The sequence below is a fragment of the Mesoplodon bidens genome (genome assembly GCF_964165515.1).
Source record: "Mesoplodon bidens genome assembly, chromosome: 1".
Classification (NCBI taxonomy): Eukaryota; Metazoa; Chordata; class Mammalia; order Artiodactyla; family Ziphiidae; genus Mesoplodon; species Mesoplodon bidens.
The window spans coordinates 29,440,644-29,456,226 of NC_138176.1; the positions used below are offsets into that span (position 1 = coordinate 29,440,644).

General features: G+C 37.1%; 1 protein-coding gene across 2 annotated transcripts in view; it reads left to right on the forward strand.

Moving 5' to 3' along the window:
- CHUK (component of inhibitor of nuclear factor kappa B kinase complex) overlaps window positions 1-15,335 on the forward strand; it is a 34,109-nt gene extending 18,774 nt beyond the window's left edge. Inside the window, exons 12-21 of one of the 2 annotated variants that reach the window (XM_081249905.1) lie at window positions 30-153; window positions 545-696; window positions 2,400-2,461; window positions 3,428-3,537; window positions 4,203-4,252; window positions 9,701-9,797; window positions 10,090-10,237; window positions 11,137-11,267; window positions 13,241-13,340; window positions 14,097-15,335. In XM_081249905.1, the coding sequence (XP_081106031.1) occupies window positions 30-153; window positions 545-696; window positions 2,400-2,461; window positions 3,428-3,537; window positions 4,203-4,252; window positions 9,701-9,797; window positions 10,090-10,237; window positions 11,137-11,267; window positions 13,241-13,340; window positions 14,097-14,126 (1,004 nt within the window). In that variant the 3' untranslated portion in view covers window positions 14,127-15,335. The remainder of the gene's footprint in view (window positions 1-29; window positions 154-544; window positions 697-2,399; window positions 2,462-3,427; window positions 3,538-4,202; window positions 4,253-9,700; window positions 9,798-10,089; window positions 10,238-11,136; window positions 11,268-13,240; window positions 13,341-14,096) is intronic. The other variant, XM_081249906.1, reaches the window with a different exon arrangement.
- Window positions 15,336-15,583: the final 248 nt, after the last annotated feature.

Here is a 15,583-nt window from a genome sequence, read left to right on the forward strand (position 1 = left end):
TCTCCTTTTCCCCAACTTCTTACACATAGTACAGGACAGCAAAATACAGCTTCCAATTATACAGCTGCGTAAAGTATGGGCCGAAGCAGTGCACTATGTGTCTGGGCTAAAAGAAGACTACAGCAGGCTCTTTCAGGGACAGAGAGCAGCAATGTAAGTGGATTCTCTTGTTTACACGCACAATGTCATGTGCATTAATGCTCAAGAATTAATTTTGCCAGTTTTCACTAGTCAATATCCCATGCAATACTATATACTGGGCCAATTTGAAATGTAATATTCTGATCAGACTTGTAGAATTCTTACTAATGGTCTGAAACCATCCAGTTACAAAAGCTTGACAGTAGTTCCTGAACAGTCCTAGTATAAGAAGATTGTTTTATCATAGAGTATCATGGGCAGGAAGTCTTTAGAGACCAGATTCTAGAGATCAGCTATTTCTCATAGAAACATAGGCTTTAGGCTTATGGCAATTTGAGTCTTTAAACTTTTGTCCAGTGTTTCTGAAATGCTTATATCTTTTTTTTTTCTTGCTCTGGTTTAGGTTAAGTCTTCTTAGATATAATGCTAACTTAACAAAAATGAAGAACACTTTAATCTCAGCATCTCAGCAACTGAAAGCTAAATTGGAGTTTTTTCACAAAAGCATTCAGCTTGACTTGGAAAGATATAGTGAGCAGATGACTTATGGGATATGTAAGTGTTGGGTAATGTATTTGAAAGAAGTGTCTAGTCTCTTAAAGCCATTTGCTATGTTGCCTTCTTCTTAGCCAGTTGTTTCACTTACATTCATACTAGAACAAAAGAGAGGACATCTCAGATCATCATAAACCGTGTTTGGTTTGAATGTTAGTTTTTTTATTCTTAACCTTTAGTTGAGCAACTTTATTTCCCCCTTGCCCTTCCCCCCCCACCTCCTGTCCCCACCACCACCACCACCACAGTTGGACTAAAATTGTTCAGCTTCAGAAAATTACAAAAATGATTTAAGAATTAGCAATTTTCAAACCTCATTTAGAAAATAGATACAAAGTCTGTTTTGGGGTGACTTCTTAGCCTGGGAAGTCTTAAACTACTTATCTTTCTATAAATAATAACACAAATAATTCCAGGGTTTTTGTTTCCCCCAAACCGCCTACCGTGGAGTCCCACTGTTTTTTATTGTATGCAGCCTCCAATTTTTCAGTATTTCACTCCAAGTTTATCTCCCTTCAGATATACTAAGGAAATGTGAAAAGCAGAGTTAAAATTCAAATAATAAACCAAAAGGGTCGCCTTCAGCATTTCTATTTTCTTTCATGAAACAAATCTTTTTTTGGGAAATAAATCTGGTTTGTATACTTATCCTGAGCAAGGCATGTGTATTTCAGAATAAATGATCAGCAGTGTCTAGTTGGGTAAATAAGTTTACCCACTAAAGCAGGTTCTATGATTGCTGTTTTATTTCTGTTTGTATATTATAGGCACTCTGAAGAATGGCAAAACATTATAATTATTTTATCAAATTATCTTTGACTTGTCAGTTGTATATCTTATACTGCTGTTTAAAAAGAGTGATGTAGCCCTATGTGTGCTGATGTTAAAAGATCACTTAGGTCTTTAACGGCAGCAATGTTTTAAGTTGGGGAAAAAAGCAAAGAAGGAAAAGTATATATAGATGGTCCCATTTGTGAGAGAAAAGGATATGTGTCTATGTTAGAAATGACTAACAAAGGGATCCTTGAGGGTGGAGGATGGAGGGGAAGAGAGAGACTTTTCTTTTTATACCCCAATATAGTATTTGATTTTTTAAGAAGATCATGTTCATGTATTACTTTTAAAATGTTCTTTCTTTTTTTTTTTTTTAAAGAGAAAATCATCTGTGTTGGCTTCCTAGGGTTGCCATAACAAATTGCTATAAACTGCGTGGCTTAAAACAACAGAAATTTATTATCTCACAGTTTCAGAGGCTTGAAGTCCAGAATCAATGTGTTGGCAGGGCCGTGCTCTCTCTGAAACCTGTGGAGAAGAATCCTTCCTTGATTCTTCCTAGTTTCTGATGGTTTGCCAGCAATCCTTGGCATTCCTTGTCTTGCAGCTGTAGCACTTAAATCTCTGCCTCTGTTGTCAAATGGAGCTTTCCCTTCACGTGTCTGTGTCTGTGTCTCTTCTCCTCTTCTTATAAGGACACTAGTCATACTGGATTGAGTCCATCTTAATTTAGCTAATTGCATCTGCAGTGACTCTGTTTCCAAATCAGGTCAAATTCTGAGGTACTGAGTTAGGACTTCAGCATATCTTTTGGGGGGACAATTCAACTCATAACTCTGTTTTTGATGTTGATATGGCAAGGAGATGGGTAGGTCAGTAATTAAAGCTATGGCTATTTCTGAGATAACCAATTAAGACTTTTTTTTTAGCCTCAGAAAAAATGTTAAAAGCATGGAAAGAAATGGAAGAAAAGGCTATCCACTATGCTGAGGTAAAATCATTGAGCTCACTTTGTGTGCTTATTAATTCCTGAGGTCTCCCTTAGAAATTGTCTTTGGTTTTGGTTTGTAGAGTATTTTTCATTGTCATTCCTGAATATCAGCCAAATATCTAGTAAATACTTTGTATATATAGAGGGAAGTACCATAGTGGATGAAAACCAAGGCTTTGGGCAAAAGAGACTAAATTGAAGTCGCACTGAGCTTCAGTTTCCATATGATATTATAGGGACTGTACCTTTTTTTAATAGGGTTATACAGATTAAATGGGAGTGAATAACAGATGGTAGTTATCACTGTTATTTTTATGACTGGTTTAGATAGGATGGCTGGACATCCTGGTTTACCTGGGACAGTTTCAGTTTATACCTGTCTTGCCATAATTATCAATAATACTCTCAAAATTATGCTAGTTCGGACAATAAATTATATGGTTCCACTAGGTATAAATCATTCTCTAGGTGGCAGATTCCTTCCTTACCCGGTACATCTGTCTGTGGTCCCACTAAGTTGTTGCTCTTCTTGATGCCAGCACTTCCCTGAGGACATGGGTGGGGCAGTTGGTATCCTGGGTTGGGAAATCCCATGTCTTTATCCTTCTGCATCCTTATTCAAGGCAGTTGGGAACAAGAGGCAATGAAAATCATAGAACTGAGATGCAGTGGTTTTGATGGCCACTTTTTCTTGTTAGTGACACTTTTATCTTTTTGCTTCTCAGGAGGAAAAAGAAAATTAGCTAGTAGTCTACTGTTGTCAGGAGAGAAAAGAGAGAAGCCTAGGAATAAGTTGGTGCTCATGTGAAAATTACATGCCATAATCTGAAAGATAAAAAGGCTTCAACAAAATCAGTGTTCTGCATTAAATCACTTAGTTCTCTTACTGTAGCAAGTCATTCTCTGAGTTCTTTGTGTTATGTGGTGGTGAGCCTGTCATTTCTTTTGTGTTTCATCATATTTTAGGTGGGTGTCATTGGATACCTGGAGGATCAGATCATGTCCCTGCACACTGAAATCATGGAGCTACAGAAGAGCCCCTATGGACGACGTCAGGGAGACTTGATGGAATCTCTGTAAGGGTGAACTCGTGTTGTTGGTGTTGATGTCTGTAATTTTTGGTAGCGGATTATTCGTTCTTTGTATTTCTGGCAGATTAAGTCTATATGTGATTCTTTTCTACAGTTTTCCTTTCCCCAAATATATTGGCATGATATTTAAAAAGGAAGTTCTTTCTTAGTCACAGGAAATTTTGGAAATAACTCTTTGGGTTGACCTTTGCTTTTTAAATCAAAGCATCTTTTCATGTGAGTGTTAAGAAATTTTCAAGTGTTCTAAGTTACAAACTGTTTCCCTACTTACCATACTTCTGGTTCAAGGAAGATATTGTTTATTAGATTCCCTAAATAAGGTTAACTTCCTAAGTGTTTTGATTAGAAACTTGAGATTTTTTCCTCTAATCACAGGTCATAATTTTTCCCATTTAAGTGTTTCTGGTGCAAGGATATTATATATGTGATAGTAGATCAGAGCAGATATGAAGTATTAATATATTAAACTTTGCATCTTAAGATCTTGCTTATTACCCAGTGAAATGCTCTGTAAAATATTCATTGGCAATATGTACTTGCTTTAAAATGGGATCATTACTCTATTCAAATAATGTTGTTCATTTCAAGTTGGGGATTATTAAAATCATTAAACTATCTTCACATATAGAACCTTTTTTTTTCTTTCATAGGGAACAGCGTGCCATTGATCTCTATAAGCAGTTAAAGCACAGATCTTCAGGTAAGACACTTTTTCACAGTACACAAAGGCATTTTAGGAAACCATCACTAGCAAATCCAGGAGACTGGATTTTAAATAAGCTGCAGAATAAATTCCAGTTTGGGTATTGCCATTGAGATGTTTATGGTACAACAGCTTTTAAGTTCGTGAGAATTTAAGAAATTAGGAAGGCAAAGTAAGAAAACAGAGAAAAAACTTCAAAGGGAAGTGAAAGAAAGGAATGAAAGAGAAAAAAGGAACTCAAGGGAAAGAGGAAGCAAGAAAATGTGTGGAAAGACGGGAAAAAATAAGTGCTGCTTAAAATTAAAGAGATTGGAAAGAATTTGATACTGTGGGTTCAGGTGTGGAATGGGCAGAGGGATGCCCATGTGCTAGGCCAAAGCATTTACTGTGAAAATGATGCCTTCATCTGCACGTGGTCGCTGATTGCTTATTTCATGGGCAAAACAATTCTGTTGAACATCTGCTGAGTACAGAGCATGTTCTGCTGGAAAGAGCACTGGATTGAGAATCAGAAGCCTTGAATTCTAGATAGGGCACTTTACTGACCAAGTGACCTCAGGCAAATAACCTTTTCTCCCTGTATCTCATTTCCCTCTTCTGCAAAATGGGGTTGAAACCTAGCTTTCCTAACTCAGTGACTGTATGTGGCAATGTATTTGAGAGGATGTTTGTGAAAGTGCTTTGAAAACTATAAAGTATTATGTATGTGCAAGATATTTTCCTTCAGTTAAAAACTGATTTGTTTTGAAGGGTTATAGAAGAAATAAAAGGTGAAGTCTGTGCCCTAATTTGCTATATACTGAAATTGTAAAAAAACGAACAAAACCCATAAGTTTTACACCTTAAAATTTACAAACACATGCAAATTACTATACATCTTAAATTGTATTTAACAAATATCAAAATCTCCTCTATGTTGGTTTTTATTGAGGTGGAATTTGTTCAGTTAATTTCTACAAACATTTATGAGGTACGTATACAATAGGCATCCAACCCTGACTGGAGGTCAGGGTTGGTGAGAGGAGGTTTCCTGCAGGAGATGATATCTGAGATGAGCCTTAAAGGATAAGTAGCAGTAGCTCAGTGAAAGGAGGTAGGCTCTTGCATATCTAAGTATAATAGGTAAAGACATATACATGTAACAATTAGCATGTTTGAGGAGATGCAGCGTGACTGGATTGTAGCTTCAGAAGGAGAGATGTGGCTGGATAATAAAGGATTTGGTATGTCATAGTAACGATTTTGGATTTCATCATGATGGCAAAGAGAAACCCTAAAAAGTTTTAAGCAGGGGAATGGCATGATCAGATTAGCATTTTAGAAATACTGCTCTGGTAGCATTGTGGATAATGGATTAAAGGGAGGCTGGGCTAGAGATGTGCATTAGTTATAAGGTTGTTGAAGTAATCATGACTCAGGATAAGGTGGGTCATTAGCTAAGGCAAAGAGCCCTGAACTGTGGCAGTGGGGTGAAGAGGAGGAGGGTAAGGGCAGGAGAGAGATTTAGGAGGTAGAACTGTTAGTATTGGGTGATGGATTTAATATGGGTGGCAGGAGATGGGGTAGAGAATCATGGATGCCTGCCAAGTTTCTGGCTAGAGCAGCTGGGTGCATGGTAGGACCACTCACCATAATAGGAAGTATAGGAAAGATGACAGACTTAATGGGAAAAGAACATGAGTTCATTTTTGTACATGTTGATCTTAAGGTGTCAGTGGGACATTCAAATAGAGATGTCTAGTAGTATTATGTATGTATGTATGTATATATGCATGTATATATAAACACACATACATATACATATACATGCACACACACACACACACACACACACACACACACACAGACGTGTACATATATATGGATTTAGTAGAGAAGCCCAGGCTAGATATTTAGCTATTTTGAGAGTAATCAGCCATAGGAATAAAGTGGTCATCTTGAAAAAGTATGTTGAATAAGAAAACCAAGGATGGAATCCTAGGGAATACCAACATTCAAGAAATGGCTAGAAGCAGAAGAGCCTACAAATATTGAGAAATGGCTCAAATATGTAGCAGGAATGATATTATTGGAATAGGGCAGAGAGAGTTTCAAGAAGAAAGTGATCAGTAGGGTGAAATGCTACAGAGATGTGGGTAATAAAAATGATAATGAAAATATTCACTGGACTTAGTAGTTTGGATATCATTGGTGATCTTGGTCAAATAACGGCCTTTTGGGAACAGAAGCCAGATTGTAGTTGGCTGAGGAGGGAGCGGGACAGGAGGGAATGGAAAAGTCAGTCTAGATCAGCAGTTCTCAAAGTGTGGCTCATGAACCCCTGAGGATTCCTGAAACCTTTTCAGAGGAGTCAGTGAGGTCAAAACTGTTTTCATAATACTAGGATGTTATTTGCCTTTTTTACTATGTTGACATTTTCACTGATGCTGCAAAAGCATTGGTGGGTAAACAGCTTGCACCTTGCTTAGCATGAATGAAGGCATGAGCACCAAAGTATGCTAGTAGTCATTGATTTTCACTAACATGCATTCATAGTTTTAAAAAAATACCAGTTTTATTTAAGAGTGTCCTTGATAAAGCAGTAAAATTTCTATTTAAATCTCAACCCTTGAGTATATGTCTTTTTAATATTCTATGTGACAAAATAGGAAGTACTCATAAAGTGCTTCTGCTACATACTGAGGTATGATGGTTGTCTTAAGGAAAACCACTTCAGCGGTTGTTTACATTGCTGTTGACCGGCCTCTTCTTTAATGGAACACCATTTTTACTTGGAACAATGACTGTCAGAAAAACTACGGTTATTCAGATTTGGTTATGGGGCAGATATTTTCTAAAAATTTATGGAGCATGCCAGTCACTTGAAGGAAAAAAGCCAGCAGTATTGTCAATGATAAAATTCCATGTTTCCAGCAAAAAATTAAAACGTAGGAAAACGTCTATCCATCGGCTGAAATTTGTCAGCTTCCCAATACTTAAATGCTTTTCTGATAAGATTGGTGGTGATATTAAAAAGATTTGCAAAAATGTAAAACAATGCCAGTGCTCTCACTAAATTTTGAGGGGGAAATACAGTTATGTTGAATAAAAATGTATTAATAGATGAGTTTATTGTTATTTTTAAATGAATAAATTAATATTTCTATATTTCTCAGTTTAATTGCTGAAGAACACTTTGGAGTTGTTAAGAATTTTTGAGTGTAGGTGTCCTGAGACCAGTAAGTTTGAGAACTGGTTATCTAGGCTATTCTTTCCAGAAGCTTGGCTGTTAAGGAAAGAAGAGAGGTGAGCAGCTAGGAGGAGATGAAGATCAAGGGAGGTCAGTTTTCAGAAGAAAGACTTGAGCTTATTTTTGTGTTTAGGGCCAAAAGCCTGTGGAGAGGGAAGTCTCTGAACAAGTTTGAGAGGCTGACTCCAGAGAACAGTAGGAGGGGTTGGGCTTGTTGCCACTGATATTAAGGGGGGGGATGTGTGTGGATACAGACACTTATGTGGGTATAGGGGTTGGAAGGTGAGGATCTTACTGCTTTATGTCCTCCTATCCGGAAGTAAGAAGTGGGGTTTTCTGTAATTGAAGAGGTGTGACATCATAGATTTAAGGGAGTATGCTAAAGATTTTTGAAAGCTTGTGTGTGCAATGGCAGATGTTGCTGATCCAAGACATTTATTAAGAATCCAGAGCGGAAGTGAAACCCTGTGAATTAGTAATTACAACAGAGAGAATGATAGTATAATTTTTTTTGTTGGTAGTGGTTAGTAGCTTGGATACAGAAACTGATAGAGCAGGTGGTTAGACTGATGTAGGGTTAGGATCTTGCTGGCAATAAGAGGACAGAAAAGTTGAAGATATTGCCCAAAAAGTGATATAAGTTGTGGTTAGAGTAAAATATTGAAAGTTAAGATTTCAAATAGAGCAAGGCTAATTTTTTTTCCTTTAATCGATATTCATTACTCTGTCTTCTGGCCATTGAATCAGATATTGCAGATGAAGGTATATAAAATTCCATCCATTGACTCAGTGGATTAACTTTCCACAGTCATTGGTAACATTTTGTTTGGATTATTTTTATAAAACTTTGCCGTAGCCATGCATATCAGCATATCACAGGGCCTAGAAATAAACTTGCTATCCAGGTGGCTTCTTTGAACTGATAGTCACCTTGAGTGACAAACTAGTTGTGACAAGAAGTTTTGTCTATTGTTGGGGCTTATGTAATCACACTTGAGGTATGGTTTTTGGTGTCTTTTCCGGTTTAGAGTTGCCTTGAGACTTTTGTTCAGCTGAAAATGGTGAAAACCAACTTTCTTCATTCTTTATGTTGGAGTAGGTTAAAGTTCTGAGGTCTTTGACCGTCTAAAAGAGTTAGTTATATGGGACAGCTGTTGGGCCTAGCCCGTGGGATTTATGAAGAAGTGCTGTTTGGAGAGGAGCCTTTTTGGAGTCTCTGTATCTGGTTGTTGTTGAGGGAGAGACAAAGAAAAAGATGTGTGGGGAATCAAGTTGAGTGCTAGTCGAGGTCGTTGCAGTGCTAACAAAGGACACAACTTTTTTTAAACCTCTTTCAATACTCCTTTCATAGTAAAATGTGGGTAACAACAGTAGCCATGTCACAGGACTCCTGTGAGGGTTAAATGAGAAAATTTTAAGTAGAGAATAGCAAATAATAATAATAATATTTTTGCATTAGAGACTAATTATTGTCCGGGGAAATACCAGCATGATCCATGAGCAACCTTCCAATGTTTTAAAACTTAAATAGCCATTTTCTGAAATATTACAATTAATTGTGGTTGTTTGTTTTTTAAATGAGATGGCATCTATAACGGTAGAACCCACTCACTGTGACCACCCAACCATCCCATTTGAGGACATTTGTCAGCTACCAGTTTGCTTTAAGATTTCATACTACCCTCAAACTGAATTTTCAAGGTGTCTACAGGTCCTTTTATTAGCGCATCAGGTTTGGCTTAAGTTGGTCAGCTTTTTTCAACGTTTTCGTGGGTATAAACAGGTGGATAAACATGAAATTCCAAGCAAGCCTAGCTGGGATTCCTTCCTTTGAGTCAGTGAAAGTTTGATGAATTGTCCTACTGCTTCTAAACAAATTATGTTAATCATCCAAGAAAAAATGATCTCTTGTCCAGAAAGCTGCATATGTGTCTGGGGCTTGGGTTAGTATGGGTTAAGGATAGCCAAGATGATTCTTCTTAAAACTGAAGATACAGTGATAAATCTATATATACATTACATACACACACACAGACTTCATTTTTAGTTATATGATTATTTATAGATATATAATCTTAAAATCTTTTAATTTAGTTTTGAAATTAAATGGAGATGTTAATTAAAACTAGTTTCAGATTTTTAGGAATTTTTTTGTTTGGAGGCTGATATGTTCATGCGGAAGAGAGGTTATACCTACTGACTGAGATCTTTTATAGATCACTCCTACAGCGACAGCACGGAGATGGTGAAAATCATTGTGCATACTGTGCAGAGTCAGGACCGGGTTCTCAAGGAGCTGTTCGGTCATTTGAGGTAGAAATATTGTTTTCCTTACTGTTGAAAAGCCAGGATACTTTTATCATGTTCCTTTCAAAGCGTAATACCCTTTTCTGGTAAATATACTAGAACCAGGAAGAGTACTGGCAGTACGCTGGGAACCCTGACCACAGCTGCATGCATTTATGTGTCCTGTTTGTGTGCATTGCTTTGCAGATCAGTCATTAAATCTATGCTGATTGTGATTCATTCCCCCAGCTGGGTTTGGGAGTATGGGGTACAGTCTTGGGGGATGTATAAGTGTCTGACACAGATTTTACCTCTCCAGCAAGTTGTTGGGCTGTAAGCAGAAGATTATTGATCTACTGCCCAAGGTGGAAGTGGCCCTCAGTAACATCAAAGAAGCTGACAATACTGTCATGTTTATGCAGGGAAAGAGGCAGAAAGAAATATGGCATCTCCTTAAAATTGCCTGTGTAAGTAATTTTTAATGAATTATGTAATATGATATTGATTTGCTGTTACTCCCTGCAAAAGGGATTTTTTTTTTTTTTTAAATTTACCATCTACCATTTTTTTTTTTTTTTAATAAATTTATTATTTATTTATTTATTTATTTATGGCTGTGTTGGGTCTTCGTTTCTGTGTGAGGGCTTTCTCTAGTTGCGGCGAGCGGGGGCCACTCTTCATCGCGGTGCGCAGGCCTCTCACTGTCGCGACCTCTCCTGTTGCGGAGCGCAGGCTCCAGATGCGCAGGCTCAGTAGTTGTGGCGCACGGGCTTAGTTGCTCCGCGGCATGTGGGATCTTCCCAGACCAGGGCTCGAACCCGTGTCCCCTGCATTGGCAGGCAGATTCTTAACCACTGCGCCACCAGGGAAGCCCCCAAAAGGGATTTTTATCAGCATGATCTGTGTCCTCTTGAAGACACGTGTATTTTATGTTGGGTTGACGCTCTTGTTCTTTGCTTGGTGTCTCACTAGCAATTCTGATACAGGACTTCATGATCATCTTTCATTATCTCTCTCCTTTCCAGTTTCCTGTTTTTATACTCCTCTCAGCCCTAGACTACTGTGGTATCCCAACCCAATTTGGGGGTAGATGTGCCTGACTAGTTTAAAAAACCAGTCCTTTGTTCAACTGGAGGGTTTTTTTTTCCAACTAAAGTAGAATAGAAGGATAGATACATTTGGTTTTAGTCAATGAAGAAAGGGGTCAAGGACAGGATAGTTAGTAGGGGTGTGTAAGAGTAGAGATAGATTTATACAGAAATAGTCTGGTTATGCATAAAAGTAGTGATAGAAATGTTAAGTCTTAGGAATATGAATGTGTGGAGGTGCTTGCCTGTAATCTTTTTTTTTTTTTTTTTTCCTTCAGACACAGAGCTCTGCTCGGTCCCTTGTAGGATCCAGTCTAGAAGGTGTAACCCCTCAGGCATCAGCATGGCTGCCCACAACTTCAGCAGAACGTGAACATCCTCTGTCATGCGTGGTAACTCCTCAAGATGGGTGGGTTCACTTTGTTACAATAGATAGTTGTATTTTCAAGAGCAGTGGTAGGAATGAGGCAGTACAGTGCAGTAGTTAAGACATATTCTTCACTGCGTTATGGACCAGGATTGAATCCTGATTGTCTCTTTGTAATAACCTTATACAGTTAACTTGACTCTTCTAATGTTCACATTTCCTTACCTGTAAAATGGGAAGTGTTGTGAAAATTCAGCTAGACAGTGTATATAAAATGCTTGGGAAGTGAATCTTCAGCAAATGTTACTTGTTGTTAGCTCAGTCCAGGTTCTAAGTTCTTTATCTGTTATTGGCTTATCAAATCTTTTAGCCAAACTTTATTCCTCACTTAACCATTTATCTCTGAGAAATTATGCTATCTTTTTGCAGTTATCATTTTAGGGCCCTTGATCAACCCTCTAATGGAATTGAGTTTAATTTACTCATTTTATAACTTAGTATTTCTAAAATGACTTTTTTCAGTGCCTTAAATCATTTTTGCAAATAACTCAAGTTTGAAGTGCTATATTTTCTTTTAATTCCTGCTCTTCTGCTAAAAGCTGAATGACTATCCATTTCTGTTATTTTTCTCCGCATAAGATGTGCCATATCCAGAGCCATTGGCTCTTTGCTAGCTTGTGTATCGTTGCTTTTCTCACAATTCATGGAGACCTCTACAGTACCAGCATTTCCTGGAAGCTCTGCCCATAATTAGTTTTGCAGAGGTGCAGCCATGTAACATCACTGCTTAGGAGGTCATGCAGTTGCACATTCTGTACTCTCCTTTTATGAGAGAAAAGCACATGGCAGGAAGGCAAGCTGATACCAGGTATTTTATCTTCTTAAAGAAAGCAAGCTCCAGGGTATATCTTGGGGTCATTATACATTTGGCTCAATGTAATACATCCACAGCTACAGCATAGGCTATAATTAATTATATGGACTTGAGGAAATATTCCATTAATCAGAATTGACACAAATAAAATATAATACCTTTTTGCTTTCATTAAAGGCATGTAGGTTTATTAGGGGATGCAAATGGTTGCAAATGTTACCTCTATACAAGTGATTTTCAATGTGAGGTTGTGGTTGTTTGCAAAGTATATTCAACAGGAATTTTTAAATACATTTTCCAGTAGGAATACATTATAAAGGAAAACTTCAATTATAATGTACCTGTGGTACTTAACCACAAAGGATTGGGAACTGTTGGCCTCAGTTTTTCTATCTGTTGAGTAAGCTGAATGAGAATTTAGTTCTGAGCTAATAATGACTATCTTCCATGGCTTAGAACTGATTCTAGTCGGGTAGGGACTGAGGGTTAGTAAAAGGTAAGGATGGAGGCCATATGGAAGAGGGAAGTGTAGAAGGTGGAAACCAAATTCAGGATTTTCTTCAAATACAAACTTCAGGGATACTTCTTGGTTCTGGGCAGCTCCCCTGTCACAGGTTTCTTCTGCTGCCCTCAGGAATCAGCTTGCTTGTTTTCTTTCTCATTGTTGTTATCTGTATTTTCCAAACAGTTTTTTTCACCTTCCTTGATATTTGCAGAAAAGATTGTACTTTTGTATCTCCTCCCCTACATGTGTATCTCTAAAGTAAGCATGCTGATGTTTTTACTACTTATAAGGAAAGGGAAATGTTTCAGCAACAAAGAGATCTTTCATCTAGCTGTGCCACAGGATCTTTTTTTCCCCCCAGTGAGCATTTTCAGGGGGAAAAAGTTGTATATAAGTGCCACTTATATTTCAGAGGAAAATCAGATTGCAGTTATAGTGGACTCCGGCAGAGGCAGCAGCTTGGAGTAACAAATTGGACTCTTGCATCTGGGTGGGAGGGATGAGGAAACTGAAGACTACAGGAATCAGCTGCATTGGGTTGCAGGGTTGCAGTGTTGTCGGAAGGGCAGAATCATCCTGACCCTGAAGACCAGAAAATAGAGGAAATTCGTATGCCTCTTTGCTTTCATTCCACAGGGAGACTTTAGCACAAATAATAGAAGAAAATTTGAACTGTCTTGGCCATTTAAGCACTATTATGCATGAAGCAAATGAGAAACAGGGCAACAGTATGATGGTAAGTTTTATATGGATACGGATGTCTGTTTTACGTATGTTGGGTGCAAAGGATTTAACTTTCCATGCTAGATTTATCTGGCATTTGGGATGCAGATGGGGAATAGAACTCAGAGGAAAGAGCATTTGAGGAATGCTTGACCTCAACTCCACATCTTCTCTTACTCACGGATATACTAGGGTTATGTCATCAGTTATCTTCAACAATAGCATTTTTGGTCAAGTTAAATGAGTAGTGAGTAGTGAGCTTTCTTTGCAGTGTGACCACTGAAATCGAATGGTTTGTACTTTTTTGCTTCAGCAATCAATTTTCTCCAATAAGATTGGACATGATTTGTACTGTAATTCAAATATAGTAACTGCTGTATGCAAAATGAACAATGTTAATATGGTTATAATTTATAGAAGTGTTTATATGAAGATTTGGTTACTGTGAATTATTGATTTGTTAAAACTTGGAGAAACTACAATAAAATGTTTACTGAATTAACTTTCACTACATTTAGTCTTGATGTTAATTCTTTGTTATTTCCTCTTTCATTAATTATTTGCTTCAAATATTTACAAAAACTCTGAAATATTTTTTTTTAGTTAGCAGAAAAGGTAAACTATTTAATTGTAACTTATTTGTACTTCTGGTTTTTCAACTTTTGATTATAAAATGTCCAAATATACAGAAAACTTGCAGAAATGAACACCCATATACCTACCACTTTTAGTCAATATCTAATTGTAACTTTTTCATGCCTGGTTTTAGAATCTTGATTGGAGTTGGTTAACAGAATGACTTGCCACTTACTGACTGTCCCAAACCTATGAAGTTGTTGCTGCAAATGTTGGAAATTTTTCTCTTATGACACCATTCTTCAGACACCAATCAATGGAAGAAATGACTATGATCAGAAACTACACATGATTTCACGGTGCAATATTTTGACTCTGGGTAATTTTAACCTCTGAACAGATAGAATTTAATGAGTCAGTGGACTTGTTTAAATACTACAGCTACTTAGGAGCATCTTTGGAATCCATTTGTCTTCAAACTTGATAAAACATTACTTATTTAACTTGACTATCTTTCAACATTTAACTTTTGGGCATAAGGCCAAAGTAATGTATACAGAGAAGAAAATCTCAACTAACATGTATTCTAAGTAAAAATTGTTTGCCTGTGTTTCTGTGGAAGAGACTGCTTGCAAGTAGAATTGTACTTCTTGAAGAATAAACCCTACCTCCTTGTGTTGCACTCAACAGTGCTTTTCCTGGCATCATAAGGAGTTAGTTTAATCCCATTTTCAATTTCAATCCCAAATGCACATTTGACTGTACCCCTTTCCTACAGAAGGGATTGTGCATCTGTGCCTTTAATACCAGTTGATTCTTTCAAATCTTGTTAAGTGTGCTATGTGTATATGTATTTAAGATGTACATTTAATAATATCAAAGAAAAGATGCCTGTTAATTTATAATGTATTTGAAAGCTTATCTGTGTTTTCATTTGTATAAATGGGTCTTTTGTTTAAGGAATCTTTCATGTCTTGTCATATAAATTTATAAAGGTCTGTACTCCTGATCTGTAATTCCAAAACCCAAAAACCTCTGATAACAAGGTTTTTCATAAGCTTGGTGACAGAATTCACCTGCTTGCACATCCAACTTGAACTGACATTGAATCTATCCCATTTAGTGTGAATATCTTTTTTTTTTTTTTTTTTTTGCTGTAGAAATATTAACGTGTTTGCTTGTTTGGGGGTAGGGTGCTGCCACAGACCCTGCCTGGGGTTTATGTAGTATGGTATATGCACTGAATTACCTTTCTAAAATCTGAAAATTTCATGATTCTGCAACACCTGGCCCCAAGGGTTTCAGATAAAGGATTGTGGATCTATCATCTGTTAAATAATTTAGAAGGTGTTACTTGTTTAAAAAAAAAATGTGAAATTCTTTTGTATTCTAGACAGTTTTTCACTTTGTATATTAAATAATTTTTAAATTACTTTTTGAACCTCTATTCACTAAAATCAGATTATAATAATTGAATATGCTTTGGGAAAATGTGAAGATTCTATGAAGCAGAATTGGAGCACAGAAGAACATAATGGGCTCTCAGTGTACTTTGCTTAGGAATGAAACAGGACTTATGGTAAAGACAGTACTGGGTAGCTTCTTTAATATACTCTTTTCTCCTGAGATGTCCTATCAACACTATCCATGTCTAAAAACTGTGCTCATACCTTGCCCTAT